General features: G+C 44.5%; 2 protein-coding genes across 2 annotated transcripts; one reads left to right on the forward strand and one right to left on the reverse strand.

Moving 5' to 3' along the window:
• Nucleotides 1-487: 487 nt before the first annotated feature.
• On the forward strand, nt 488-6,490 carry CCNDBP1 (cyclin D-type binding-protein 1; the record flags this gene model as incomplete). The annotated part of the gene is made up of 9 exons (XM_010295869.1): nt 488-567; nt 1,207-1,288; nt 1,751-1,847; nt 3,032-3,105; nt 3,405-3,481; nt 3,982-4,235; nt 4,635-4,695; nt 5,675-5,721; nt 6,087-6,490. Coding segments are annotated over 9 exons (881 nt in total), but the record flags the coding sequence as incomplete, so codon positions are not given.
• A 573-nt stretch (nt 6,491-7,063) lies between these two features.
• On the reverse strand, nt 7,064-17,482 carry EPB42 (erythrocyte membrane protein band 4.2). Its single transcript, XM_010295867.1, has 13 exons — nt 17,365-17,482; nt 15,244-15,429; nt 14,313-14,543; nt 13,598-13,716; nt 12,413-12,535; nt 11,843-12,020; nt 11,323-11,461; nt 10,856-10,959; nt 10,305-10,547; nt 9,168-9,482; nt 8,698-8,855; nt 8,136-8,269; nt 7,064-7,214 (listed from the first exon to the last, which is right to left on the reverse strand). The coding sequence occupies exons 1-13, from the start codon at nt 17,372-17,374 to the stop codon at nt 7,064-7,066; spliced, it is 2,091 nt and encodes a 696-aa protein (XP_010294169.1). The 5' UTR covers nt 17,375-17,482.
• Between the last annotated feature and the right edge of the window lie 661 nt (nt 17,483-18,143).

Below are 18,143 nucleotides of genomic sequence, written 5' to 3' on the forward strand. Positions count from 1 at the left end.
TGGCGGAGGCGGGTATCCACGGTGCCGGTGCGTGTCAGGGCTCTGACTTGCAAGGGAGATCCCCGGCAGGTTTCCAGTCAGGGCTTTTGCACTTGCCCTCCGCTCCAGGGTGTTGGCGTTGGCAGAGCAGCGGCCGCTATCGAACAGGTGTCACAGCTAGATTTTTAAAGCCTCACAGCACATCCTGGTGAAGGTGTCATGGACCGGGACACAAAATGTGGTTGTGGATATCGCTACCAGCTAAGAAAAAAGACTAGGAAAAAACCAGACATAAGACACGTGCAATGTGCATGGCACAAATACACCATGGAATTTTTCTTTTTCTGTAATGGGCTTTAGTTCATGTCTTTGTTGCTTGGAAGCAAGAAATGGTAATCAAGCAGTAGGACAATGTAACATCAGAGATGTTGCTTATCTACCTGCTCTGTTCTTTTACCTTTTACCCAAGTTACTTTCTATTCTTTTGCTCCCATTAAATCCTTTCTAGGTCAGACGTTCAAAGTAACATCACAGGAAGCTACAAAGCTGAGTCTGGCATTCTCAGGGCCTCTCCTGACTTCTGCAGAGGTGAGTGAAAGCCCCCATAGAGTGAAGTTGCAGTGTGTGTGACAAGTTTCAGGCGTCTATTGGTTCGCTTGACTAAAAATCATTTGGTTCATCTCAAACAAAGGAGGTTGGTGTGGGCTATGCATTGTAGAGTGTATTAATCCAATTGAAGAATTCCTCAGCCAACTAATTTTTGTAAGTTGTGGAGATGTACCAAATAGAAATATTCTTACATTCTTTTCTTTAATATCTATAGCTGGTTGCCAATAGAGACAGGATGTTGGAGAATACATACCTTAGATGTAACAAAAAATATGCAAAATTTTTGCTGTTTCTTGAGGGAGGTTCATCACACTTATGTTTGGGGGAGAAAAAAAAAAAAAAAAGACCTCCAGTTCAGAATAATCGTCTAAGCTACTTCTTCCTCTGTGATACATGAGCATCACACCAGGGTGTGTTTTATTGCCAAATCATGAGGTGGCTTATGATGTATAGCTTGCTTACTGGGTCTTCTTGTTGTGCTGTATTTGTTTGTCAAGCAAGATGGCTGTTACTATGCTTCCCTTTTCTCAAAGCAATTTGAATCTAAGTGATTGCTTGTGAGACTTTCTAAATGCGGTGCAGCTATTTATGGTTAATCCTTTTCCTATCCATTTTCAGGATTGCCGGAAGCTGAGTGAAGATGTCCAAAATGCCATTCTTGCAGTTGCCACAGTGTACTACTGGCTTCCTAAGGGCCAAGGTGAGATAGTGACAGCAGTCACCACTATGTAGGGTGGTGATTCTTTCACCACTATATAAAGAAACCCAGTATTTCAAAGCCTAATATGAGATCAGACATCTGTAGGAAAGCGAGTTATCATGAGCAAGTAGGTCCATTATCAGCTATTCTGTAGACTTGCAACATGTTTATGAGTGAACCACTTGTCTGTCGTCTACAGCAGGTTTCCATCTGTGAAAGAGTGATAATGTAGGAAGTTGTATAGTTGGTTGGACACGGACCTCAACGCTTTAGAAATATGAATGCTCAAAGTCCTTTGGGAACTGGGAAACACATTGCTTCCTTCAGAATACCTGTAACTTCATTTATACAACCTCTATATATCCACAGAAACGGAACAATCTGTGTGTTCATCTTCGGTAGTTGCTTTCTGTCGGTGCTGACTTTGTGGCAACTTTCTTGCTCTTTCTCAATCTCAACCAGGTACTACTCTTCGGAAGATGGTACGAGAGGCTACCACTGAAGTTGTGGAAGGAATGATCCAACTCACAGAAACAATTCTCAGTGCTCCGTTCGAGAGGTAGTAATTCTCCAGGAAAAAAAGAAGAAAAAAGTTACAAGTATACTTTTTCAGAAGCAGCAAGTGTAGACTGCTTCCTAAGGGAAGGGGGGAGGCAGAAGCAGAGCATTGTTATGAGGCAGGAAGAGGCAGTGCCTAATCAAGAAAAGCACTGTTCCCCAGTATCTGAGTGAGCAGAGTGCTGGTGAGGGTAATGAGGTTCAGCTCGGAGACTGGATCACTAGACAAGCCCATAGCGATGAGGTCAAGCTGGAAAGTCAGGACAGCAAGTCAGCATCAGGGTCAGGTCCAGAGAGAGTAACCAGCATCAGATGCCATCCAGTGATTGCCCAGCATGTCCATTACAATGAGTCGGTCTGAGGTCAAGGCAGGAAGGACAAATCAGTGGGTCAGGATCTACGCCAGAATCATGGGGGTATGAGACTGGGTGCAGACATAACTGCTACACAGCTGTGATGTAGCACAAACAGGGCCCAGTGAAAGAATGTCAGGGTAAAAGCATCTTCTATGGTAAGGAAGGGCTGGCCCTCACTTCTTTCTTCACAATACCTCCTATCAGCAAAGGAGCTGACCTTGTAGTTAGCCAACTAAACTCTTCAGCTGAGCAAACTAAACTCCTAGGAGGGTGGAATATACTCATGGTCCTGACAGCACCCTCTTGTCCCAGTGACTGAGTCAGGTAAATTTACCTTCGTGGAGAATAGATTTTCATCCTGTCTGTGGCAAGGAAAGATTCTGGGAGCAGAATTCCCATGAAGGTGCTGGAGAGCGTTTGCACTGTTTGGCAGTTTTTGCCTTTGGAGTGAACTGTCATGTGCAACAATTGCACAACTTTGTAAAGCTAGTTATTGGACCATTATTGATTACTTTGTCTCTAGGCATTACACGCCACTGTAAGGCAGAGGTCAGCAATCTCTAATACAGACAGATTCTGAAAGGTAAATAATATGCCTAAGCACCTTTGTAAAAGGTTCCTGCTTGTTGTTCCAACACTTAATTAAACTCAGTAGGAGCCAGCACTTACTGCTTTACACATACATGAGATACTAGTGACAAGCTGGTTGGTGACATCTTTCCAGCAGAGCTTCTACTAGTGTGCATCATCTTTGGTGCAGAAAATAAAAACACAGTCTAGCAGAATGGTGTTATTAAGTCTGACTTCGGGGGGCTTTGTTTTGTTTCAGCTTGTCTCAAGAACAGCTTATATCAACTGGTGGTGTGTGGGAGGCATGTGAGCGAGTATCCAACCTGCCACGAGGTGAGTATTGTATATGCAGAACAACAGAACTAGGATGTGTTGTGTTGGAATATCAATAGCTCTTGCAAGGAGTGTTCTAGCTAGTACAGTGAAGGCTCACTCATTCTGCGAAACTGAACTGTTTTTGAAATGTATAAGGTTGGAAGCCAGGCCAGATTCTTTGCATGGCAATAGTGCAGCTCTACGCTCTGCAAAAAGTTTGATCCTATAATCTCAAGATCTAATAATCGCAAACCTAGACGAACGCTGTTGCAAGCTGATTTTAATATGCCACGGTTTTCATTCTTTTCCTTTTGCAGATAACCAGGCAGCAGTTGTGTCAGCTCTGTCTGCATGTCTAGGTGTGGTCAAGGATGCTCTGGAGGAGATGGAACATGTAAGGAAGTCCCTAAGCCTTTGAGGAACCTGCAGTGATGGATTGCAGTGATGGTTCAGTGATGGAACACAGGGATTGTTTTATATACAGGCTTTGGTTTAAATTTGTTTTGGTATGAGCTAGATTATTGTATTATGCTTGGATCTTAATAAGTTTTTAAACTCAAGCCTGGTTTACTGTATATAAGGCTTCAATAAAGCCATGTCCTGAATTGTGGGGGGAGGGGATGGGTAGATGGGGTGGCAGGGCGATTTAGGTTGATGTAAGAATGGCACTGTTTGCCCGGTTCTTGCTGTTTGCTCTGTTGAATTGGAGTGGGGGATTATTTTTTCTTAATCCAGTCCTGCTAGGATTAACAGAATCTCGAAACTGAGATGCTGATTGGAGAGAGATTCTTCCATAAATTATTTTTTATGATTTCTAGATTATGTTTTCTTTCTTCCTGGGTATTGCTGGAATTGATGTTAGGCTCTGGGTTTTCAGTGCATCTATGTTCTCAGGCTCTGGTGGAAGGGCAAGACCCCTACAGTGACATCATGGAAGATGAAGAGCTGGGCTTTCGAGGCAACAGAGATACATATTGGTCAGAAGCTGACCGGAAGCTGCTTAGTTCCTGCATGGGATTAATGAAGGCTTCTAAAGCTTGCCTGAAGAAGGTCTTGGGTGTAGTGAAGGCTTATGGCAAAGCTGATTCTGCAGAGCAGATCGCTCAGCTGGATGATCTTGCAGACATTGCTAATGAGATCAGTCCAAGGTAAGCAGGTCTCTCCCCATGCTGCTTTTTGCTCCAGAACAGTCCCTATCTTTCTTGCGGTCTAGAGAATGGATTAGAAAAACCTTTATGATACTGCAGCTGTGAGCAGGTGGTGGAAGCAGGTGTGGTGGGAAGACTATTATGGCATAGGCTGTTGAGAGTTGTGCAGGTTAGGAGAAGAACATATGTTGCAGCTTAGGGTGGAGCTGTGGCCATGTCTCACTCTAAGGTGAGAGTGGCACTCAGGTGTCTGAGAAGGCAGTGAGAAGCATCCCACGGGTATGACTGATGTTGTCTCCTTGTCATGCACTGCTGTTCCTGACTTGTAGGTTTTGACCAGGATCCATGAGTTGTGCTATCAGGACCTTTCTTCCATTGCTCTCCTCTCTTCTATTCCAGTGTTGATGAGCTGGCACTAAGCATGTATCCACCTATGAACCAGCTGGCTGTGCGACTCAATGTAAGTATCTGCAGCCTACATGTGGGTTGCCCACACTTAGCTGTAGAGAAGTGGCAGAAATTGAATTGGAGGGATTATGTGGCTGTCAGGGAGTGGTGGGTGTTAGCGACTGTCTCAGTAATAAGTTCTTAGGGATGAAGAGTCCCCTTTGGTTCTTGCATACTTAGCTTCTATCAGGTGGAAATGCCTTCTTCATCTTTACTACTTCAGGGAAGAGCATGGCCACTTGAGCTTTCGCTCTGAACTATAATCCATAGAGATGTCCAGTGACAGCACCTGAGAGGAAGGTGAGGTCTAAGGCTGCCAATGTACTGCATGTCTGCTTTCTTCCTTAGGTAATGTAGACTTGCTCAAATAAAGTTATCTAAATTAAAAATACAAATTAAAAAGTCTCACAGTGAGTATGGTTAAGCACTAAAACAAACTGCTCAGAGAAGCAGTGGAATCTCCATCTTTGGCAATACTCAAAACTTGACTGGGCAAGGCTCTAAGCAACCTGACTGAACTTTGAGGTAGGCCTTGTTTTGAGCAGGTGGTTGTACTAGATGACTTCCAGGGTTTCCTTCCATCATAAAGTACTTATCTTCTCATATCTGAGATTTTTTATTCTTAATTCTGGTTTCATACCTTTGGCCAGTGGCTTGATTTGGGGGGGAAAATTTCATTACAGTCACTTGTAACTTCATGCCTTAATATCAGTTACCAATTTCTAATAGGCTTATCTTCTTAAAGAAAAAAGCATTTTAACGTATACTTTAAAAAACTGCCCGTCTTTATTTTCACCTGTCCCAGCCAGCAGTAGGTTGGGAGACACTCCCAGCATGGCAATGATAGATAGCTTCCTTCAGCATCAGGATCTGTGGCAATTTTACTCATTCTTGGTTGCTTTGGGCATTCGCACGCACCTGCCTTTTCCAGTACTGCTGAGCCCCTTTTTTCCACGTTTGACTTACTTTATTTCCATTTTGTTTCTTTCTAGGCTGCTAAGTTGGCCTCAGTATTAAAGAAAGTTCTAGAGATTGCAAAGTGAGTATGACTTACAGTTTTATAAGTCTGTGTTCCCTGCTGTGAAGGTTGATATCTTTCTGCCTACTGTCAAAGATGACTTGTTTCTAGACAGTAAATACTGGCATTTTGGAATAGTTATGATGTTATCAAGTCACAAAGAGATGGGAGTGAGAAAAGGATGGTAGGGATGAAAGTGGTTCCCGCTGAAGACACCCACACATATGTGTTAAAGTTTGGGACTAGAGACATGGATGTGGGTTCTTCCCACAGTCCTGTTGTAATGCTGTGGTAATTCAGCACTTCACAGTACCCACATGCTGTCTGGATGCATAGGTATAAGACACCCAGGAGGCTTTTCTAATGAATATCCTCCACTTTTGCAGGACAAGCCATGTATGTCCACCATCAGAGGAAGGCTGGGTGCAGTTTCTAACTGGTGCAGTAGATCACAACATGAACAAAATCAAGAACTTCACACAAGGTCAACTTTAGCTCTTCCATGTCTACATGTGTTGCTGCCACTGGCCCTGGCATATGCTTTTCCAGTGAATCTCACTGTTCTCCAGCTATAGGGAGAATGATGAGAACAATGTTTTTAGGAGAGAGCTTTACTGCCACTTGGTAAAACTTTCCCAGGAAGTTGCTCTTTGCCATGGCAGAAGGTGTAATTTTGCTTGGATTCCTGGGATGGTGCGGTGCTGCATCTTAATGTTGTAAATGTGCCCAGTTGTTCAGACATTACAACTACTATGGGGTTGAAAGAACAATAAAATACTGCTAGATTTGCATGAGTGGCTTCATGTGTTTTCAGGTGGCAAAGGATATGTACAAAAGATAAAGGTCTTGCTTCTTTTGCAAGCAGCCCGATGAACCATTAAAAAACGTGCAGCACTGCTGCTATTTCCTGTCTAACCTTAGAGAAGAGTGAATTGTCTTTCTCTTTTCTATTTACCCAGAAAGCAGTAGAAAATACTATTTACTACTTTACCAACGATAAGGATCTGTAGGGGGATAAGAGTGTATCTCTCGAGAAATGCTATATCTGTCATCACTTTAAAATTCTAGGATATCCTTTTTTTGCCACAGGTGGCTAAGCAGTGATGGGTTCAGCACGTATGCATGGGGAGACATGCAGCATTTGCTTGAGCATTTAGCCCATCTTTGTCACAGTAAGGTTCAACTTACAAAACTGGAGAGTGGGCGTAGTGGCAGATGGGAGAGTTGACTTTGTACAAATAATCAGACATGGTTTTAAATATAACTTTAATTAAACTTAACATCTATGCTTGCCTAAGGTGAGGACACAGATCATGACTACTCTTTTGTAAACAGGACAGCAGGACCTGTTGTAAATTGTGCATCAGGCAGCTGCAATGTCGATAGTTTGGTAACTCTTCAGGTTCTGGAGTTGAAGGCAGGTAAGATATGCAGTGAGTCTTCTGAGCCCTGCATGGGTGGGGGTGAATGTAATTTGCAGCTGTTGAATGCTTTTAGGTTGCACAGAGCCCAGCCTGAAAGGCAAGAAGGGATTATACAGGAAGTGCACCTCTTTGTATTTCTGGTTTCCAGGAGATACATTTACTAGACAGGAGTGTGGTGCCAAAAAAACGAAAGAAAAAAAATAGAAATAGAAGGCGGCTAGCAGTTATCTAAACTACCACAAGGGAATTGTGATCTGGCAGTAGTTTGGGAAGGAGATAAAACAAGGGGGTTGAACTCCCCATGGAGGCATCTAAGGTTACTTTGTCCTAATGCAGCTTCTTGGGAGAAATGTGGTAGTTTTTTCACGTGAAGGAGAGTGTGCCTTTTTGGATGACTCTTAGCTAAGTAAAGTTTGCCTGGTTCTTCAGTAGAGAAGGGGAAGACACTCTTAAAATTGTACCCAGGGACTGTCTTTATTGCTGACAGTGGGTAATGGGTGGAAAGATACGTCACAAACAGTAAAGTTTTACCACACTTATGGTTGTTCAAGTGGCTAGCTAAAAAGCAATTGATTTCTCAACAGCAAATAATTACTGAATTTCATAGCTCATTTCAGTGACCTATAACTGTTGTCTTATTTAATGTGTATTTCTGCCTAAGTCTTGTGGTACTTCTCTTGTTACCCTTTGTGTTGGCAGCGGGCTTTCCTTCTGCTGTCTAGGCCTTTGGGGTTGAAGCTTTCACAAATGTTATACTGGCTTCAACTTATGTATTACACATCTGTTGAAAGTTCTGTTATCTGGCTTTTCTCCTTTTCAGTGTGAAAATCTTCTGTATTATCTGTAAATAAAGGATGGGATGCCTTGGACTTTCATGCTGTAGCAGTCTCTTCCTGCCACATTGTTACCCGCTTATTTTTGGGGACAGCCTTTGCTGTGCAAGGGTTTCTCTAGCTTGCATTGTGTCTCTTTTTCCATTTACCGTTCTTAGATCAATCAGTCTGCACTTACCTGTACTTCCTTTGTCTGTAAATGAGCCCTCGCCCTGCAACCACTATCATGCACTTCTCCAAGGGTTCGATGAGAGGGTTCAGGAGGCTGATCTTTGCTGTGCTTGGCTGATACTGTACCATGTTTTCTGGAAACTGTTGAAAGAAGGAAATGAGCTGAAAACTGAGAGAAGGGAAAAGATTCTTCTATGATTAAAGGGAGATAAATGATTTTTTGGTGCCAGAGGTCTCAGCCTGAGCTGCCTGTTGCCAGAAGAGGCAAAGTCCAGCTTATTTTCTTCTCAACTAGTCTCCTGCTGTAGTTTGCTTCTGCAGCTTCTGATTTCCAGACTGGTGAGTGAGTTAGGAATCATTAGGATTTCCTTATGTTCACGCATAGACAAGGTAGAAGTGGGAGTACCGTATACAAGTGTGGCACAACTCACCTTTCCCAAACTGTTGTCTCAGTGCTTTGAAAGAAGACAGTATGAGGAGAGCCACCAACCCAGCAGAATTTTTTTGCTGCTTATGACTATGAAAGCTGTTTCCTCACTACTGCAGTAACAGAATGATACCGATCTCACCTCAATAGTGAGAGGGGGATCACAAATGCTGATCTCTTCCTGTTCAAAGTATATGTAGGAGTCCTCATCTCTCAGCATGGCAGTCAGCCTAAGCAGATGGTTCTCTCCCAACTCTTTTCTGTACCGTGAGTAAGGCACAAAGACCTGCAGGTTGTTAGCTGGAATACAGAGTGGTGAAATACAGATGACAATGCAGATGATAAGTACAGTCTGGTCTTGGCCTGCATGGCACCTAGGAGTATTTAGTGCCCAACATTGTACTAAAAACTGCATAATTTAAAAACTTAAGTGATCCCAACAGGATTTGCAGATTCAAAATTTCTAAGGTGATGTTGACAAAGTGTTTTATTTCAATCACCCTAAAATCAACTATTCAGCCAACCTTTTGTAAACTTGTGGCTAAGTAGTTTTTTCCTGAAGTGAGAGGACTAGATATACTTTTCTAACTATGCACCCAGTAAAGTCCTTACCTTCATTGCTTTTGAGGATAAAATGAAATTCCTCCTTCCAAAGTTGGGTAATGGGCACACCATTATAATGTAGAGACTGGGCCCCAACTACCAGGTGAGTATCCTTTTCTTTACCACTGTGGTTAAACACTTCGATGGAAAGTGGAACATCTTGTCCCAGTAGCAGAGAACTCTTTGACTGGAGGTGGATGAAAAGGTTAACTGGCTCTTCAAGGGCAGTAGGAATGGAGCTAAATTGTGCTTTGCTGCTGGTTGTCTCAAGTTTCTTTATCTTTCTGTAGACTTTGTCAAGTATTTCTTTTTCCTGAAGAGAACCTGTAACAAAAAGGGGAGCACATATTTTAGTATTTTTTTCCTGTTTACTAATGTGAAGCAATAAATGCAGAAGGATGGCATTAAATTATCCTGGCAGTACTGTAGATAACTGTTCCTAAGGGCATAGAGAGATACCCTATTGTGCTTCTGGTTGGAGCAGCTCAAGAATTTCAGCTGACAGGACATTCATTGGATGTACCTGAAAGATTCCACTTGTAAAGATTTGTCATAGTTTTTAAAGCACCTTGGTGCTAACATCTGTCAGAGTAAAAGAGGCAGTAGCCTCTTTTAACTACAGCAGTAGCCATGGCACAGTACTATTTCTCTTGTGACGGACTGCCCCCAAGGAGACAACATGCCATAGGCTAAGATGAGATGGTAGGATTGGGTCAGGGAAACAGCACTCAGTAATGGATTCTGAAGGGGGATTTAGACGGTATCTGGGAGCTCAACAGTCCTTTTCAGGAAGCTGGAAGCTGAAATACTCTCTATATATTACACTGGTAATGGGAGGTGAATGTACAGAGTGTACAGTTAACAGAAATCAGGAAAGAAGGTTTTCCTCACAGGAAAGTGCCTGGTGAAGAAAGGCCTGGCCTTCTGGAGACCTGGTTAATGTAATTAAGTGGGATGAAATTTGGGGTATGACCTGTGTTTTACTTCTGTAGACAGCAAGAGTCAGGTGCTCTTGTGTCATTCCGGAAAGGGAATTAGTGAGAAGTGGATAACCCTAATGCTCTGGTATGGCTCTGATCTCTAGTCCTTTACTCTTTGCTCATAACACTGGTAGCGAATGTGTTCAACCACTTGCTTACCCCGTACCTTCAGGATACTTGTAGTTGTGTGTGATATCCTCACAGCGTTCACTGCCTACACTCTTGGTGCTGATGTTGTTGCCAGTGTACTTTGTGCTACTGAGAGCTGGCCTGGGGGTGTCATCTGCTTTTTGTATCCAGACCTGGCACTTGGCATTGATGGCGGCAAAGAAGTAGCAGACATCATAATCAACTTCAGTGTCCCCTTCCTTGATGGCTTGAACAGGGGCTGGCCCACAGAAGGATGGACCTGAAGAGAAAATGTGGCCCAGTTAAGAGCTTTACCAACTAGACCCATGCCTAGTTTAGACCTATTCTGGGAGTGGTGAAGTATCTAGTTTGGGAGGACGTTAGGGAGCAGTGCTGTGATAGAGTTCCTAGAGCTACACGAGCTGCACAAACCAAACAGATGAATGGTGTTTAAAAGTCAACAGGATGAGTCCCTGTCCTTTTGCATCCTTCCATTGGAAGTTGGGGAAGCCAGGAATATTGGACTGCTTTATTTGCTCGCCGCTCCACTCCTCCCACCACCCCCCAAACCCATCTTTGAGACCTTACCTTTGCTTTTTTCCTGGCAGGTGGCATCCAGTGCCTGCCACCCGCTGTACTCTGGTAGCAAGTCCGCTCGAGCCATCCAGCATTCGTTCCAAACGTGGAAGGTCCTGCAAGAGACAACATCACGTGCTTATACCAAGGGACTGAGCCCTGAGGTACAGTAAAGTTTTAGCCAAACCACAGCCAATTAATGCTACTTTGAGAGACCTCAGTGCATATTGAGGAGAGCAGAGACCAGTGGAATTTCTCCAGCTGGACTGGGCTGTCATTCTTCCTTTGTGGGCCCTAGTAATAGGGCGCTCTTCAGTTTGGGTTGCAGCGATTTCTCAAGAACAGGTCATGTAGACAGCATCTCAGCTGAGCTGCCTCCTATCCAACTCCCTGCAGCTGTTTACCTCTTCCCCCTCTATCACTTTATAGATCCAGGTATTGTCTCAAATTGTTGCTTGGGCCCTGCCATGTTTTCTTACCAGACACGGGCAGTCTTGTCTTGTGTAAGCAGTGTCCCATCTTCATCATAATACTCATTCACGCTCAGGCTGCTGTTCGTGTTGTGAGCCCATGTAAAGCCTGTGACCACCCTGGTAGGAATTCCCAGGCACCTCAGAACTGTGCAGAAGAGAGCTGTGAATCACTTGTGCATCCTGCCCTAAGGGTGCCTCTGCTGATAGATGTAGAGCCTTTTTTGGTGCTAGGCCTGTTAGGGATGGCACCAGGCCTGCTGTTTGGACTTTGCAAGAGGCATTGCCCCCTCAGGAAATAAGCTATCATAGGTGCATTCAGTGAATGGTGTGTACTGATACTCTTTTTATCTCAAAGCTAGCAATGCTGAATGTTGATAAGGAAACTCTGAGGATCTGCCTCTCACCTAAAGATTAAAGGCTATGTTGCTGGGCTATGTGTTAATCCAGAAATTTAGGCATATGCTAGAGGTTCTGCAGACCAAATAAGGCTTTTCTCAACCCAAAAGCCTTTGAACCACCGCTGTACCTGAACACATGACTGCAGCAAACACCCAGCACTGCCCGTAGCGGACAGGCTTGAATTGCGATGCAACCCACTGCCGGAGGATGGGACTGCTTCCCAGCCATTTGGAAGGGGGTGTCCCATTATAGTCTTGCCCGGTCTCAAATTCTGTCAGGATTCCTCTAAACTCATCACAGTTCAGCTGCAGGGAAGGAGGAGAGAAAGAGGGATTAAGGAATTGCCTTTCTTTGGTAGGTACACCTCATCCTGTTTGATGAAGCTGCTCCCAAGGCAGATGAAACCAAAAGGATTTTTTGTGCAAAGTATGAAGGTCACGGCTGAGCAGAACGGGTGCAACAGTCTCCCCTGAGATTTATTCAGTAAGTGTACTGTTGCTGCTAAGAAACCTCTGCAGCACTAGTCTGCTGCAGCAATATCAGGAAGGGCTGGAGATGAGCAGAGGTGTTGCTTGGAACAGCTCTGGGCAGGCTTCCTCTTTGGTCAGTGGGTTGCCATAAACTGGAATTGAGAAGGTGCTAGCCTTCACGCTGCATTTAGGTCTTCCCAGCTAGGGCTGCTGTCTGTTCTCCTTACCATGGCAGCAACTGTGCGGCAGATGTAAATAGGGTTCTTGCGCTGGGTATGATCCTTGTCTCGTTGCTGGCATTCGCCTACATCCAGCAGTGTGAAGCAGATGTCAACAATATCCTTCTCAAACTGAAACAAGAACGCATCATTTCAAGAAATTTGGCCTGAACAACTACCTGAATGGGGGTTATGGTGAGGTGGGTGTTGGTCTCTTCTCCCAAGTAAGTAGCGATAGAACGAGAGGAAATGGCTTCAAGTTGCACCAGGGGAGGTTTAGATTGGATATTAGGAAAAATTTCTTTACTGAGAGAGTGATCGAACATTGGAATAGGCTGCCCAGGGAGGTGGTGGAGTCACCATCACTGGAAGTATTCAAAAAACATGTAGACGTGGCACTTCGGGACATGGTTTAGTGGACAGTGGTGGTGTTGGGTTGATGGTTGGACTTGATGATCTTAAAGGTCTTTTCCAACCTTAATGATTCTGTGATTCTATATTCAACATTTGGTCTCTGGAGTCCCTGCAAGGGTTTGTAACTGCAGATTATTTCTCCCTTTCTGCTGATAGTCTTATATAAGTGGGCTGTGAAGGAGAGCTCCAGGCAGAAATTTGGTCAGGGAGCACAACATACTACAGGCAGATCTACAGCTTTATTGAAGCAAGTTGTGAAATGCATTAGCATGATACTGCATCCCCTGATGGAGGGAAATTGATGCTTTTCTGGAGCACTCTCTAGGTTGGCACAGAGGTACTTCTGTGATCTGGTAGCACTAAAGTGGAATAAAATTCTGTTCTAATCACTGGCTATGTCAAATGGCCTTGGGGAAATGGCAGATCTACTTGTCCTCACTTCACCTGTAAAACAGAGACAGTATTATTAAGCTCTATTAAATGCTTTTATATCTGTTGATGAAATGAAGGCACACAAGGCCAAGATACAGATCAGTGCATTTCTGCATAGAGGACAGCCTAAGAAGGTAGCTAAAATTACATATACTTGGTTATGGGACTTTATACACAAGTCCCTGATCTCCTGCACAGTCTTAGACAAAGACAGTGAGTGCAGAGAGCAAGTTCTTTCATCAAAGCCACAGTATGGAAATGGATAGGATCCTGTACACACAGGAGAGAAGCACCTTTTCTCTGCTCGTGGCTGTAAGAGAGCACAGACACATTGGATCTTTTGCTTACCTGACTGAAGTCCCAGGGTTGTGCCAGGACTGCATTTTCAGTCCCCCAGTAGATGACACCCTCTTGGTTTAAAATGTACTCCTGGCGCTGTGCCTCATTAGCCAAGAACACCTCATCATCTACATTAGAAGAAAAAAGCATCAGGATGAAAGCATTCCTGGTCTCAGATGCACTTGCATCTCTTAGATCAGCAGACTCCACTGCACTCCATGGACTTCGTCAGTCCCTGGCATTCTGCCCTGAAAAAATACCACAGATTCTGAATGAGACAGGAAAGAAGAATTTCATTGTCAACTCTGTTTCCTTGTTCAAAAAGTTCCTCCAAATTATTGCACTAGCTAGTTCTTTTACTCTGCTGGCTGTTGACTTCTTTATTCCTAAGAAAGATACAGTGGCCTTAATCAGACCAATTATAATCTTGAGTCATCTTAAAATCTTTATTAAAGGAAACACTTTATCAAACATTTTTTCCGTAGCAGGAGGACAGGGCTCTGGCAGTGGAGTATGCCAGGAATGGGGCAGAAGTGCTGAGGCAGGCAACTTTGAGCTTTTATTAGCCCCTACCTCCTTCCTAAGGTGCCGTGAGGGGCAGGGCAGGAGTGGCGGGGAGCGCTAGGTGAGTCAGCCTCAACCTCCCTGGAGGCAGAGTGCTGGAGCTCAAAAGCTGTTTCTGTGAAGTGACTGATCCCAGCCTGCCTTTCTGTTTCTCACGTACCTTGGCACCAGGGATTAAAGAGAAGGGTGAAGTTGCCCAGGAGACAGTAAGACTTTGAGGCATGTAAAAGCAGAGTGTACTGGCCAATGGGAGCATTGGCAGGCGTGTTCACAGAGATGGTCCAGAAGCATGGGCCCTGTTCTTCCAGTGCTGCGCTCCACTGCTTATGGTCTCCCAGGCTGGAGATGGGAAATTTGATCTGGGTTCCATCTGCTTTGGAAGGATGTGATCCTGCAGCCAAAAAGATATGGTTGTGTTTATTCCAGACATGCATCCTCAGCCCATGCAGATTGCAGGGACCTTGTCTATATCTGGAGCCATAGCTCTACTTTCTTGTGAGAGAGTCTTAACCCTTTAGCAGCTTAATGCCTAGTGAATCTCCCTAAGGTTAGTACTGCACTCAGGCCTCCATGTTTGAAAGTGGGATGTGTGTTTCATAGATGTGTAGAAACCAGGAACAGCCAGAATGGTGCAGACCTCCTGCTCCTGGGATTTAGTGTTGTATAAGAACAGTCACAGCCAAATGCTCAGATTATGGTAAACAAGCTGGAGCTGAATGCTGCTGCCCTTCTCAGGGGTCTCGCTAGAAAACATTCTGTAACACAAAACATGTGTCACAGGCTAGCTAAGTTTGAACATTCGTAAACCAAAAGCCCGGAGAAAGGAGAGATCCCATGAGTACTTTCAAATCACAGAGTAGTGAACCTGTATTGGTTATTGTGCTGCAGTGTCTTTTGTGGAAAGAGATCTAGTTTTGACCCTGCAGTCCCAGCAGGAGGAGACTCTACTATACCTGCCTTAAACAAGCAGTTCACTGGCCTTAGTTCTAAATGTGGGCACCTCTGTCCAGCTCTGGAGATGGCTTTTGCCACCAGCTTTGTTCTTCAGTGGATAGAGGAGCAGATAGGTGTGCTAGCTATGGTAATGTTACCTGTCTGTACTATGAGGAAGGTCCTCTTCAGCTGCTGCAGGTAGCTGTGTATTGGAGTGGAGAAGCTCACAGTGATAGTGAATGGCTGCCCCCGCCGCACCATAAGCCTTTCAGTGCTGATTTCTTCTGTGTGGTGGTTATTGTTGTTCATTGTGATCTTGAAATCACATGTTTTGATGCTCAGACCTGTAGTGTGAGAAGATAGAGAACGAGTTAGGGGCTGTGAGCTGTCTGCAGTCTGGTCCTGCGCCACATGCTGAGACACACAAACAGCCCATCATGTGCTTCTCCACTCAGTGCCCTCCCTGCATTTGAGACTTTCTGCGCAGTCACTGTAAGGGCCGTCACTCTGAGCTTGGTTGTTCTTGTGTCAAGTGGCTAATGAGCTGCCTTTGCTTATACCTTAACATCATTAAGTGAACCAAGTGATTATGCAAAAGCTTCTTCCTGCCCAGGAAAGGACATGGAACAGACCTGAGCATTCAAATTATACAGATGTTGTGGTTAGCACTGAGCATGCACTGTGACTACATTTGGAGTCTTGCTCTGTGTACTGAAGGGCACCCATGGCACTGAAAGCAGCATCTCTCCACATGGAAGCATGGTTGAAATTGTGCACAGGAGACAAGCTGTCACACCCCACTTGCAATGTGGGTGCAAGCTCTTCCAGCAGTTACTACACTATGTATGTCTGATATGCACGAAAGAGCAGCAACTGGTGCAAATTTCACTGCTGGTTTGAATGCAGTGTGGCTGTATAGTCCTGGAACTATGCTGGATCACAGCAAATCAAACACTAGTTGTTTTTGCACCACAGAAATTGGCAAGCTCACACCTACAGCTGCAGGAGACAGAACAGCTCCTCCTCCTCCTGTCTCCTACACATGGATCATACACATCATACATGCTTCTGTCCAGCACTGAAGAGACAAAAAAATTGTCACACTTTCAAGCACTGAATTTGGTGCTCCATGGCTGTAGCATGCTCATATACTTGCACTTTTCTTCTGGTTTTGGTGGTGTTCTTAATCTTTCCAGACTTCTTGCTGACAAGCAGATAATACCCTGGTTTTTCTCAGCTTTGGGATCATCCTGATTTCACTTATCTCTTCAGCTCCCAACCCATCACTAAGATCTTTGAACTTGTGGGTTGTAACTGCTGCCCTTCATATGACACATCCTGTTACCTACCTCTCCTTGCTGACCCAGGCTTCTCCCTTTCATCCAGCTAAAAAAAAAAATTAAAAAAAAATCCACAGAGCATTCCCCTGCTGTGTAAAGCCATTGCTCCTGTGCTAAAGCCGCAACTACTACTTTTTTCAGTTTTCGTTGGTCTGTTCTCTCCTTATCTCTGACTTGCCTTGTCGTCTGCATTGATACCTTCTCCCATTGCTGTTGGACCTTCTGTGTTTGTTGTGGGAGTCCCACTGGATTGTGTGCTTTGTTTCTTTTTTCCTATATGAATTTTGTCACACATTATTTTCAGTGAGTAATTCTGGTCTGGCTTTCAAATCCCTTTACAGCTGTCCCAGTTGATAGCCCTGCACCAGTTTAAGCTGTACAGAGCCAGCTCTGACTTCATATATTTTCTTGTCTGTGATGAAGATGTCTCCTCTGTCTGTCTTGCAGACTGGCGAGTCATATGCAGTCTGGCTCCCTCTCCTTCATATGACTTTTCATGGATCTTATTGTCACTTTCTTCAAGGTTGCTTGGAACCTGGACCCTCTCCTTGCTCAAGTGGCTAAAACACTTAGTCATCTCTCTGCTTCAGTTTTGTAGTCTGGCTTACCTCCCCCCAGCCCCTGCCCGCCATCTCCTGTGTTAAGGATAACTCTCATGCCTTTGCTTCCAAACTCTCACATCTGCCTTGGCTGTCTCTTACTGCTTCTCTCAAACTCCTCTTCGGCATTGATACCGGCTTTTGTTTGCTGTCCCTTTTTGTGCAGTCTTCCATGCGAACTGAACTCCCTTAGCCTTTACAGCACTTTCTTGGTTGCTGCCCCATAAGAAGCTCACCTCTTCAACAAGCCTCATGAACACTGTCTTGGAGCAGGGACAGTTGTTTTTCCTGACAGACAGCTGGCAAATGCTTGGGACTAACCAAAGCGATTTTTACTTACCTTGGCCCATGTCTAGTTCCCTGTATCGTGAAAGTTTTCAGCTCCTGCTTGCTCTGGTGGGCAATGGCTCCTTCCTTCAGCTTTCTTTAAAAAATATCCACTTGCAAAGTTGTTTGCTCGATTTTTTTTATACAAGGGTGGGGCATGATGTTGCCACCTCTCTCCTTCAGCTTATCTTGCCGGCCTGCTGTGCAGAAGTTGAGGACTCTTATCTCTCAGACCACACTAAAGAGCAGAAAGGGGTGACTTTTCCTACCTACAGATGAGGTTAAATTCCACAGCAGGTTGTGAAGCCTTTAAAGACGGCCAGTGACAGTTTCTTTAAAGAGCTGTGCATTGGGGACCTGAGAGTAGGAAATGCAAATCTTAACTTGGCTCTAAACAATGCACAGAATGCACTTCAAATATGTGTTGAAGAGACAATGTTGCTCTCCAACATTGACTCTAAGCCGCTTAGATTGTAAACCCCTGTAGAATTGCTTGCTTCTATGTGTCATGTAAGCTAAATACGAACTCTCTTAGGTTTAGTCATTTACAGCATAGCCTTATAATTGTTTAGATTCACAGAATTGCAGAATGGTTGAGGTTGGAAGAGACCTCTGGAGGTCATCTTGTCCAACCCCGTGCTCAAGCAGGGCCACCTAGAGCTGGCTGCCCAGGAGCATGTCAAGACAGCTTTTGAGTATTTCCAAGGATGGAGACTCCGCAGCCTCTCTGGGCAACCTGTGCCAGTGCTCAGTCACCCTCACAGTGAAAAAGTGTTTCCTGGTGTTCTGAGG

Source organism: Phaethon lepturus, unplaced genomic scaffold (assembly GCF_000687285.1).
Source record: "Phaethon lepturus isolate BGI_N335 unplaced genomic scaffold, ASM68728v1 scaffold16681, whole genome shotgun sequence".
Lineage (NCBI taxonomy): Eukaryota > Metazoa > Chordata > Aves > Phaethontiformes > Phaethontidae > Phaethon > Phaethon lepturus.

Excerpts from the sequence above, each read along its gene's own strand:
- EPB42 (XM_010295867.1), bottom strand. Across the intron at positions 14,544-15,243 it reads CTTCCTCATAGTACAGACAG|GATCACATCCTTCCAAAGCA; the intron begins GTAACATTACCA and ends TTTTGGCTGCAG. Across the intron at positions 11,462-11,842 it reads TGCTGCAGTCATGTGTTCAG|TTCTGAGGTGCCTGGGAATT; the intron begins GTACAGCGGTGG and ends TCTTCTGCACAG.